This window comes from Acartia tonsa, chromosome 5, assembly GCF_053477335.1.
Source record: "Acartia tonsa isolate MP-2025a chromosome 5, ASM5347733v1, whole genome shotgun sequence".
NCBI lineage: Eukaryota > Metazoa > Arthropoda > Copepoda > Calanoida > Acartiidae > Acartia > Acartia tonsa.
This window is the reverse complement of record NC_137264.1, coordinates 17927594-17939904: the sequence shown is the minus strand read 5'-3', so window position 1 is coordinate 17939904 and position 12311 is coordinate 17927594. Positions and strand designations below refer to the sequence as shown.

The 12311-nt window shown below is 37.6% G+C and overlaps 2 protein-coding genes across 7 annotated transcripts in view; one reads left to right on the top strand and one right to left on the bottom strand.

Moving 5' to 3' along the window:
- The window catches only part of Tmem131 (Transmembrane protein 131), a 40868-nt gene extending 32940 nt beyond the window's left edge, over positions 1-7928 (top strand). The window contains exons 17-21 of one of the 6 annotated variants that reach the window (XM_080160584.1): positions 1263-1711; positions 2701-4723; positions 5319-6802; positions 6950-7064; positions 7271-7928. In XM_080160584.1, the coding sequence (XP_080016710.1) occupies positions 1263-1711; positions 2701-4723; positions 5319-6767 (3921 nt within the window). In that variant the 3' untranslated portion in view covers positions 6768-6802; positions 6950-7064; positions 7271-7928. Of the gene's footprint in view, positions 1-1262; positions 1712-2700; positions 4724-5318; positions 7065-7225 lie in introns of all 6 variants that reach the window. The other 5 variants (XM_080160583.1, XM_080160587.1, XM_080160585.1 and 2 more) reach the window with 5 other exon arrangements.
- Positions 7916-8810, bottom strand: LOC145318903 (uncharacterized). The gene is made up of 2 exons (XM_080160588.1): positions 8640-8810; positions 7916-8302 (listed from the first exon to the last, which is right to left on the bottom strand). Exons 1-2 carry the CDS (start codon positions 8680-8682, stop codon positions 8016-8018), a joined length of 330 nt encoding a protein of 109 aa, XP_080016714.1. The 5' UTR covers positions 8683-8810; the 3' UTR covers positions 7916-8015.
- Between the last annotated feature and the right edge of the window lie 3501 nt (positions 8811-12311).

Genomic DNA, 12311 nt, shown 5'->3' with positions numbered 1-12311 from the left:
AAGGAAGCTGAATTTCTTACGAGACATTGCAATTGTTTAAAATTGAAAGTTTTCTTAATTTCGACTTTTCTTACATTAATAATAGGTCATTAAAACATATTATATTTATTTGATACCTAAGTTTACACGGAGTTTCAATGTTTAATTACTACCTAACAAATAATCAGATAGCTTTAAAAAAAAATACATGCATTTTAAATAATTTTTTTCCCTAAAACTAAAAATATAGTGATGTTTTTGTTTTAAAAGGGCGGGGTTTGATTTTTTATCAAGGTTAAATAAAAAATTATAATTTTTTGAGTTCCATTCTTGCGCCACTTAGGAACTAAATTATTCTATAACGTTTTTACGAATGTAAGAAATACAAAAAAAAGTTACTTACGTTTTTAAACAAAGAGTTTGCAAATCACAGACAAGTAATTTCAATAATTTCTTAAAGTCTCTCTTTTGGAGAGGTATCAGTTCCGCAAAATTTATTACATTATCAAATTATCAAAACTACATATTATTTCATTAACTGTATAGATGCTTTCTCTCAATGTGCCTGTCAGGCACTGAACCTCCGTCCCCTTTTTAAAAAAACGGAGAGGTTTAAGTTTTTTTCCCTGAATGACGTCTGACCACTGCGTTGGGGTCTAGCATTGCGGGTTCTAAAACGGCGGTATAGTACGCAGTACCTAAAAAAACTGACGTAAATTTCTCCCCCCCCCCCCCCCTTATTTTCTATTTATTTTAAAAATGATTGTTAGGGTATCTTAGCTCAACAATGCACTGAGAGGCAAAAAGTTCGCTGAAAACCTTTGTCAATTTCTTCAAAGAACATCCCTTTTATTCTATCTGCCAATGTGTCTTGGGGATATAACAATATGTGAAGGTGATTGCACACCATATTTTGATAAGAAACGGGAGGGAGGGGACATTTGACTTAAATAACACTGCTACTCAGAGTTTTTAATCACGTTGGCTTTAAAATAACTTTGGATACTTTTAATGAATTTGGAATTTGGATGGGATAGTTCCAGGCTAGTAGTGTTCAAACTTTTCAACCAATAATTTATTTAAAGAAGAGGGCAATTCCATTATTGGTGATGCATTAATAAAGTGATTTTAATCAGTTTTTTATGTGCTCCTAACATTGTTTTGATAATTGTACATAGTAATGATAAGAGCTGTCAATTTTAAATTGCTTACCTACTTGAAATGTTTAAGGGGAAAGATAGTTTTATTGTCCATCCCTATTTTAATGCATTTTTAAATTTTAGGGACGGAGCTCGAAAGTGTCGCTGTTTGTCAAGTCCACCTTCAAACATCAGATGCAAGTCAAATCCATCTCTGTGGTGGGCCAAGACCCGCGCTTCTCCTTCCACGTGCCCGACGATGCAACCATCAAACCTGGCGGAGAGACCTCCCTCATCGGCGACGTAGTTTTCGACCCAGGCGCTATTTGTCGGCAGGAGGAGAACTGCTACACTGGCTTTAACGTGGAGGATAAATTTGGTCACCCGTGGTATCTAGGCCTGGCGCTCCCGCTCAACCTGGGAGAGATGGACCTGTCCACGGTGCTGATCCTGTGGTCGCGCATGCGCATGGCCACGGCGACTCACTCACAGTTCAACGTGACCCTGAGGTTGGATACGAACGAGGTGAAGGGATTCCATTTCAACGCGAAGGCAGCCCTCTCCTGGCCGATCCTCTGTCTGGACGCTTTAAGGTGGATTTTTATATCACTTCGATAATAGACACATTAAATGTACATTTTTCTAACTAACAAATAAAATAGCTACAAACTAAGTATGGTCCTAAAAAAATGTGGTCTTTATTTGAAATATCATCGAAGCAATCTCAGCTAATTTACATAATTCTAATCAAAAATTATTTTAAAACATAGCCGTTCCATGAGTTAGTTTATAATGTCATAAAAATCATATTTCCCAATTGTTATGACATAAAAAGAATAAATAATAGTTTTAAAATATCTGTTTTCCTTTTTATTATTATTATTATCGTCTTTTTCTTTAGATTGATTCCACCACATTTCAAAGAGGGAGGGGGGGGGGGGGGCGGATGTGCCACTTTTTTAAACCAAAAGTAAAACGCGCATGATCTCAGCCCATAAAAGAGTTACAGCTCTAAAATTCGGCACAGTAGTTGCTTTTGTGGAGAACAATATGGAACTGCGAAGAAACGGAGGCGGAACGGCAGCTCAAGCCGAAAACCGCCGTTTCCCGCCAAATTTTTTTTTTCTTAATTTCCCTTAAATTTTCACTTGACACTTATAAGATTTTACACTTGCAATTTTTTTTTAAATATTGATATGTTTGAAATATAAGGGAAATTTTTATGAGAAAAAAAAGTTTATCTCAGATGATTGAGAACTGTCTAATGTGGCGAAAAAGGAAAAAAAATTGAAATGGCGGTTTTCATCAAAAGCGGCGTTTCCGCCGCCGTTTCTTCGCAGTTCTATATTGTTCTCCACAAAAGCAACTTCTGTGCCGAATTTAAGAGCTGTATCTCTTTTATGGGCTGAGATCATGCGCATTTTACTTTAGGTTTCAAAAAGTGGCACATCCGCCTCTCCCCCCCTTAAAATTTGAATTGTTTTGAGAGATTGAAAAGGCAATAATAATCAATCTCCATCTATTTCTTTCTCATCAATTTACAACTTGTTCTTTATTTCTCTAATATTTTGTATTTTTTTAGGAGATTTCCATTAACGCAGATTGGCAACAGTTCTCGGGAGGAGATACTTCTGATCAATCCCTCCCAGCTGCCCGTACTGGTGCACATAGTGCCGCTGTCCGCCTACCCCAACCCCACTGACATCCTGGCCAACCTGCCTAACCGGATAAAATACGAGGACGAGGTGGAAATATTTCCCGACCCCGAGGACTCGTCGACGTTCCGTATTGAGTCAGTTGTGGACGCTTATGATCCGTTTGCTCCGGTGGCAACGTTTGGTGATGACTTTTCTGACAAGTTTGACATTGGCGTGGCGCCTAATACATATCCTGTTGTATTATCGCCCAATCAGGCCGTCAGAATTTCTATAGTTTTTACGCCTAAAGTTGCCACCGTGCCGCTATCCAGTGTTCTTTTTATCCGCAACAACTTGACCGGCCTGCAAACGGTTGATCTAGTGGGACGGGGCGCCGTTGGTGACCTTAAGTTTGGTAACAAGCGGACAGGCTCCAGCCTTCATGCATTTGACATCACCGAGAAACACCTCAAGGATTGTGATAAGAAACCGACCAGTGTTCGTAACCAACCAGGCCTGACGGTCAAACGGCCTTTTACAGCGCAGAACACCGGAGAAGTTCCTATATGGGTGACAGGGTTCTTTATAGACGGCTACAGCTGTGAAGGATATGGATTCAAAGTTCTGGAATGTGATCCGTTCGAGCTGGCGGCAAATGCTTCGAAACGAATAAACATAGCATTTACCCCAGACTTTACACTATCAAAGATAACCCGTTCGCTAACTCTGAAAACATCACTAGCCGGCGGTCAAGAAGGTAAAGGCGACATTAAGTACACCCTAACAGCAACGGTACCATCGCATCTACTAAGTGTGTGCGCCAATAGCCTGCCCCGTCCCGTCTGGGAGTTCTACCTGTACATTATGGTCATCACGTTAACCGTCCTCACCCTGCTGAGTGCCTTTGTTGCAGCAGTCGTGGAATCTGACCGGATACTGCGCTACTGCTACATCATGAGTACACATGCTAACCAGCCGGGCGGCGCCTGTGCCAATCAATCGCAACTGCCGGAAAATGCGCGACTGCTTGACCTGCGCGAGGTTGCCCGACAGACAATGCAAGAATGCAAAGAGCGTGAACGGTCCCATTCGCCGTCGATGAGCTTGCGCAAACGAAAGACAGCTGGAAAAGTGTCGCCAGGTACACCCAACTCTTCTCCACCTCCAGATGCCGCCCACCTAGCCTCGTCATTAAGCATGGCAGCTAATCAAATACTCTCTGATCTCAACAATACTCAAGAACCCCCCACCAATGGTGTCGGCACCGGCCTGCACCAGTCTAAAGGGTTAGAGTTGGCAGAGGATAACTTTGCCGACTCGAACCTGCATCCCAAGGGCATTATTGGTTTTCTCATGGATTTTTTCTGGCCATCAAATCACCATTTAACCCCTCCACAACAACCATCCCATAATTCAAATACAACAAGCAAAACATCACCCTTAAGAGGACAGAAAACAAAAGCCGCGGTCTCCAACAATGATATACTTGATGGGGACTCGAGTCTACAGCCTAGCACCACCAGTAGTAAAGCTAGCACTCCCCAGGTTAAGAAAAAGAATTTGGCTGCGGCATTTTCATATCCAGGTAATTTAAGCAGCAGTAACAATGGTAAGAAGACAAACAAGAATAAAAATGTGAACAGACAAGGATTTATAACCATTGAAAGCAAGGAAGCAACATCTACAGATCAAGTTGTAACAGCCAACAACGCAACAGCAACGAAGCCCAAAGCAAAGATAAGTGCTCAGAGCTCAGTGAATGATGAATGTGAGTCAACCTCATCATCTCTGTCCTCAAGCAGCAGTTCTTCAAGTAGTTCCTCAACGGACAACTCGACGGCCGAGGATTTCCTTGTGGTTTCTTGCACCAGCAACGGACAGGACAAACAGCCGGAAGTTGTCTGCCTGGGAAGCGAGTTTCCCGGCCAGGAGTCGGCCGCCGGCAAGAAAAAGAAAAAGAAGAACAAGGTAACAACATTATTACACATATTTTGTAGTGATGCTACTCAATGATAAGGGTACTTCCACCACTTCTAATTTTGTAGTCGTTTATATATGCACAGGGATGAGAAACATAAAATTTCTTCCATTGTCTTATCCCCCCCTATTGATCTTTTTCCCCCTCATTCTCTTACTGTCTCTATCTATCTTTATATCTCTCTCTCTTTCTTTCTTTTTCTCTCTCTTTCTCTCTCTCTCTCTCTCTGATTTTCTTTGCAGGTTATGCTATTTATGGACATTTTGCCCTGGTTTGATTTGATTTCACTAGTGCAGTGTTTATAAGATATGCAATGATAAACATCCAATTCTTAAGATTTTGTTATAATTATCAATTTTAAGAAGACCTTAATATACAATATTTTAAATGAAGCATCTCTATAATGAAGATCCTAAGTATAATTATGTCCTTAATTAAAATCATGTATTTACGCAATTTTGCAACAAGTTTACATGCAGTTTTGCTTATACTTCTGCATATAAGTGTTCATATTCGTTTGTTCTACCTCTTGATTTCAAACTTTGCTTTTAGGGATTTTATTTATTTATAATTTGTTTTGTCTAGGTTGATGAGAGTGTAGGAAAAGAAACCAAACAAGCTACAGCAACTACTACAGCAAACAAACCAAAGAAGAAAGATAAATCTACTGAAGTCAAATCTGAGAAACAGGAAACTACACTTTCCGACTTGGCGACTGCATCGTCAACTAAAGCCAAAGCTAAAAGTAGCGCAGCAACTCCACCCTGCTCCTCGGCATCAACAACCCCGCGTTCATCAACACCCGCCACCCCACCGCCTGTTGCCGCAAAAAAGCAGGAGGCTAAAGTACGAGGCGTTCCTAAGGATAATGGTAGCATGATACAAGCTGATAATCGTGCCGAGTCGCCGAGTAATGACCATCAGCAGCAGCAATTGCGACGTCAGCAGTCTCTGCCGGCATATGAGAAACCACCGCGGCTTCAACAAGTTGCAGCTGCTACGCGTATGGAAAGCTTCAATGGTAGTTATGGCCGCAACACGCCGCCACAACCTGACATGGCTAACAACTTTGTTGCCCCACCAACTTCTACAAGTCAACGTGCTGATCCTCCGCGGGCTATAATATTCCCGGAGCCTAAAGCTCCAGTTAATCAGTTTGGCGCAATTGGCTGTAAAGTGCCAGTTCAGCCACAGCCGAACCAAGTTGGTGGACAAGGTACGTCAGGATTAGGCAACAGCTGGGCCAAGGATGGTCAAAACAATATGGCCGCAACAGGCAATGTAGCTAGCAGCCATGCGCAAACTTCAGAACTTGGCTTAACACCGGCCTCGCTGACCAACTCTCTGCCAGGTCTAATTCCTGGGGGTTCTGCTGGTGCCAGTGGAGGCCCCAGTGGGCTCACTATTATGCAGGAGCTGCAGGCGGAACGACGCATGCGCGAGCAAGAATTCCGGCGCAACAATCCATCTGCGCCTCAATGGCCCGGATTTGGTCCAGAGCCTGTCAGCGGCATGATGCTAAGATCTGATTATCTAGAAAGTTTGTGGGACTCGCACGCTGCGCCCACCAGCAGCGCAGGACAAGTGGTAGGAGTTGCTAACAGCCCAAGCGGAACAGCTGCTATGCTTGGCCGTTGGGGTACTATTGGACAAAATTTGTGGCCCAGCAGCTACACGGCATCACAACAACATATGGCAGGTTATACAGCTACAACTACATCAGTTCCGCCACCGCCGTTGGCCCAGCAGATGCAACAGGCAGCCGCGGTTGTTAGTCAGCAGAACAATTTGATGACATCAGGATTTGGGGGTGTTAGCGCAATGCAACACACATCTCCTCCTCCTCCTTTAACACAACAACAAATGATCAATGCTACCAACGCCATGGATCCTTTGTCAATTGCTAGCATTTGGGCCAAGAACAACAGTGTCGGCAACAATCAACAAGTTGGGCAGCAACGGAAGGAGGCGGCGGCTGCTGGTAATACTTGGAGCGCTGCGCTGTTCAGTACTAATAAGAATAAAGATCTGTAGATTACTTTCCTTGTAACTATTATAATTAACCATATGTAGGATAATAGCTTTATAATAACTGGAAAAAAGTGACATTTTCTTCTTTGTTTAGTTAGCTTATATTAGGCTAATAGGAAAAATAAAATGTAAAATCTTAAATGTCCATAAAAAAACCTACAATAAAACATAAAAGCTATTATCAGATTACTTGTATTGATACATATTATATTATAGTATTAGTGTGGTTATAACTCTTGTTTGGTTCACCATTATTCTAATGATGTAGATTATATATTGACTTTCAGCGTCATATAGGAGGTTGTTCCATGTATAAGATCAGAACATAAACTATTATTTAGAAAAAAATTGATTTGAAGGGATTGGCATTTCTTACTTTAAAAAAACATAATAATTGAATAGAAATAAATTTATATTAAGCAAGGTATAAAGAATCATCTGTAACTAAAAATTTTATTAAGAATTTCCATGGAACAATTTCCCAAAATCTATAAAAAAAATAAAAGTTTAATAAACAGAAAAAAAAATCAAATAAAAGCCTAAATTCATAAAATCTGCTGCCTAAAACAACTGCATTTTCTGTAACAACTTAAAAATGCAAAGATAATAGTTACCATTTATTTCAGTTTGCTTCTCTTAAGTGATTTCTTAACGAGCTTTATTTTACTTTTTCAGTACTTAATTATCATTGTAATTTACTTCATTTTTCCATCTGCATTGTTCTATATTATTTTTGTATAGGAATTGAAATTAAACAGGCAATGACTCAACACTATCTGAAATCTTTCAATTTTTGTTATTCTTTAATTGTTGTCATTATGTTTTTTTTTTCATAAGTTAACCGCCTTAAAAAATCTGCAATATCCTAAAATGTAATATTTTAAGTAGATTTTGAATGGTGGATTATGTATAAATGGTAAATTGATGAACAGAAAATAATCCTTTATCGAGAAAACCAACAATTTCAGACTTAAATCTAGAATTTTGTCTCAATTTCTTGAAATTTGGGCATTTCTAGTAAGGGTTTGAAATTTTGTATTTAAATGTATCCTTTAATTGTTTATTTTCATCTTTATTATTATTTCTTTACAATGTTACTCATATAAATGTTAGATTATAATACAAAATGAAAATAACACCAATAATATATTGTTCTTTAATCAATGGATCTTTTTCTCATGAATTGATTATGATATGGCGAAGTTTTTCTTTAATTAGGGTAGGTTTGTTAGTAACGGATAGCTCCTTTCATCAATTAGAATCGTTCTTATTTTCAGCTATGATTTTACAAATGGCAGAAAGTGTTATAGCACATGCTAAGGACTGTAAGGTTATCCAACTAAATGTAATCTTATGACGGAGCACTGTGGTTGTTTTTCTTGTGATAGGTATATCTTCAAATCCTGCGAGTCCGGATAATCCTCTTTTAAATCTTCCTGTACTTAATCTTCCTTGTTGCCAGGATCTGTAAGGAACAGGATAACGTACGTGAGCTAATTGAGAGCAAGGCAAGGGTTTCTGTCGTTTGTATGCTGTTTCTAAAAAAGAAATAAGATTTAGTTGGAAAGATGGTCAGATTTTTTTTAACAACAAATTTTTATGTGATGTAATAATCCGATTGATCTGATTTATTGAGTATTACTATTAATTCTTATTACAACAATGTACAATATTATATGCGAAGTATCTCTATAATAAAGTCCTAAAAATGTAAGTATATCCTTTAACAGTATTCTGCATTTAAAAAGTTTTGCAACAAATTTACGCATAATTTTTGCTTTTTCAGTTCTGACACTCAACAAGAGTTAATTTCGTCTGAACTACCGTTTCAGAGCTTCGCTTTTATGGATCCTTGTTTAAAAATAAAGAGTTTACCCATAATAACAGTGTTTGGTAGCTGCAGCAGAAACGCCGACATTGATAATAACTGATAACAGCAAGCAGCAGGGTCAGAAACTTCATACTGGTGTGCCAATTCTATATCAACTGTAAGAAAAACCAAATTACCCTGGCTTTTATAGCTGGATTTAAAATAACCCTTTTTATATCAGCCTAAAAAATAACCTCACTCTTCTCCGGAAATTCTATACAAGCTCCGTCTTTTTTAAGTAGCGAAGCTCCTCTTTGATTCTTCTTGAATTTCTCTCTGTCTGAAACGAAAGGGATTAAATATTAATTTCTCGGCGGCTTTTTAAGATAGACGACTACAATTTTTGTGTAGCTTCCCTTTATTAATTGCCATCCAGAATATTATTTACTTTATCCGTCGGTCTGTCTGTTAAGCTACAAAAAAAATCAATGAACATTTTATGTAAAAAGGTTTCGTAGTTTTTACTATCTAGATTCTTATTTTTTATGACGCTGAACTTCTGCTTTATAACTAACGTTGTCCGATTGTCCATCCATAATTCATAGTTGCTTCACTTTTTTTGGATGTTGTCATCCTTGTTTTTTAAATGTTGTGATTTCCTTATCCATATAGAACTATCTCATCCGTATTCTAAACTTATCACATATACATTACCCCGTCCCGGATTTGAAAAATTTTGTTAAAATTTTTGCCCCCAGCCAAAATATGGTTGATATATGAAAAAAAATCACCCATGCAAAATATTTTTTCTGTAATGCAAAAATTGCGATGGTATAAGCACTGCAAAGTTTTTAAAATCTGCAAAAAAAACCTGTTTTAAGGGCTTTTGTACCATTCCAATTTTAAAGATTTTTACAAAATTTCAATTTAAGTGTGTTGATATATACCTGAAATTTACCAAAAAAAATGGGGGCAGTCTCAATTATAACATATGAAGGTGTAGCAAGTAATCTTCCAAATACAAAATATATGATATGGTTGGGCCGGAAACTTTTTTGGACGGATACTGGATATTTATATATATATATTTATAATGCACAATATCCGGCAAATATATGTTATTTGGCCGGATATCCGGTTATTCGACCGGATATCCGGTTATTTGCCAGATATCCGGTTATTTGTCATATAACGATTATCTGTCATTAGAAATCAACCGGATATCCGGTATCCAGCCAAAAAAGTATCGGCCCAACCCTATTATATATGTATGCAATTGTTTCTTCTTTACAGTGAAGTTTCTGATAGATCCAGGGAATGTTACAGTTATTAACATTTAAATAAAATTAGAGGATCAACCCTTCTCTCAGGTGCCCCAAGAGTCCTTTAGGAGCGTTACCACTAGAAAGTTCTACAGAGAAGCTCTTCTTGTGAAAATTAGATAATTTTTAACATTTTCTTTTTATGTGTCATTATTCATTATTTATCTCTGTTTATTAATTTTGTATTGACTTAATGGAAAAAGATGTCTTAGCTTATAAAAGATTTTCGGTGCTTTCCTTCAAAACGTCTTTTGAGCACTGACAACCCCTCCCTCCTTATATCAACTTGCAAGGGTCCCTGGTACCCAATATAAACTATCCTAACCTGACCTTACATAATTAAGAAACTAACCCTTCCTCTTTTCAAGGTCGGGAGATTAGAGGGGGGGGGGTATGTGCTCGACTTGGCACTTGCGAAACTGGCAATAATTTGCATTAAACTTACGTCTTCAATATATCAAAAACTAAAGCTATAAAGCAGAAGTACCGAATGCAGAGTTGCTTCACTTTCTAAACCCTTATTGTTACAGGAATCATCAACCAAAGTTTTCAATAAAAAATTTCTACTTGCTTAGAATAAAGAAAAGAGCTAATCTTTACGGAGTTCATTCAGACTCATATTATAGAAAAGATTTGAACCTGCTGAATTCGTGCACATTCCCTTCAAGCCAGTACCCAAAGTCTGAGACTCTTAAAAATTGAATATTCGATCCATTGTCCCCTCCCTGCAAAGAAAACCTTGTAAGACATTACAAAATTATCAACTCATTTCTTTATCTGTGGGCTCAATGCATGATAAATAAGATATTTTTCTCAAAAATAATGATGTACATATATGTTTTAATATATATTGTTTCTGTAAAGTTTTGGTTCATGGAAAGAAAATGAAGTTTTGGGTTTTGTCACATCTTCACAGTAGATTTTCTCCTATTTCTAGCCCTTTTGTGTGGCTCTAACCCTGCGGGGCACTAACCTAGCCTAACCTAACCTAAAATAACCTTTCAAAACTTTCTATGAAAATGCGACGAAACCCGCAAAAGTTTTAATAGGTAGATAAATAAACTTTTCTTGTATTTCATATTGCAAAACCTACTTATTAATTTATCCTTTTATTTTAAAAATTGTAATTAACAACATCCATAAAAGTGAATTAAGCTCTGAAGTATGTGCAAAACATAAATATAAACGTTTTGACAAAAATATATGTAAAGAACGTGTCCTAACTTTTTAGATTTTTTTCTATCTTTAATTGCCACTTTCTCTATTCATATGCGAAATCATTGTGAAATTTTCGTTTACAATAACACACCCCTATCAAAAAAAGTTGTCTGTAGTTCTAGCAGAAAGAGAGGGGACAATGGGCTGTTTATTACACTAGTCCCCAAAGTTTTATAATAACTTTTTCTTATTCGTTGGGCCTACAACTTTGGGGACTTTGGTTTTTTTCACCAAAAAACTAAAAAATGTCTGTCTGTCTGTTTGTACTAAAGGATCTCGCTAACCGATAAACCGATATAGGGTTCTCCTTTACAAGATAGCTTCTCATAGGTCCTGGAAGGTTCCTAACTATTTAGGGGGAGGGTACCACCACCGAAATCGAAAAAAACATAACTAGTTCCATCTAGCGTAGCCGCTAGTATGAGTAAATAAAGCACTAAATCCTTTAATATTCTACCTTATACAACCTAACCTAACCAAAGTAGGACATCGCAATAAATTTTATCCAATATGAAAGTGGGGAGGGTGTAATTAGAGTAAAATTGGCGAAGAATTGCTTTATTATTGATATGGGATGGTTTTGTACACAATTATACCATGATAATAATAATTTTTTCTTAGCAGGGTGGTTATTGCAAAAACTTTGTTTTTTTTTATAGAAAAACTCTGAAAAACATAATATTCTTAAAGATATAATTTTTAACTTTAGAAAAGATTTTTTACTTACTAGTATTAAGCATAATTTAGATTATTTTAAAAATATGATTATCCAAAGTAAAATTTCATGTTCAGTAGGTGCATAAGGGGGTGGAAACCCCCTTAAAATAGGATTTAAGGAAGAATTGCTTTCCTTCCCCCATCCCCTCCCCCCAGTCCCCAAGGGTTAACATTTCCCCTGGTGAAACTTCTTGATGTTTAACTAATAATTATATGTATAAAATTTGAGCCGTAGGCACTAGTGATGGGAATCCGGATCCGGAATCCGAATCCGGAATCCTGAATCCGCCCAATTTTCGGCCAATTTTGGAATCCGAATCCGGATCCGGAATCCGTTTTTTATAGCGGATTCCGGATTCTAAATTGGTAGGCTAAAATTACCGTCTTTTTTCTTACAACTCCCTCTGTTTGAAGGCAAAGATAAAAAAAATATTTCTACATAACAAATTTTAATAATTACTAATGTGATGTAAATGTTTT

Bases quoted from the DNA above. Each gene is read 5' to 3' on its own strand.
- LOC145318903 (XM_080160588.1), bottom strand. From the start codon at position 8,682: ATGTCGGCGTTTCTGCTGCAGCTACCAAACACTGTTATTATGG. The intron at 8,303-8,639 runs GTAAACTCTTTA...TTTCTTTTTTAG, and splicing joins ACCAAACACTGTTATTATGG to AAACAGCATACAAACGACAG.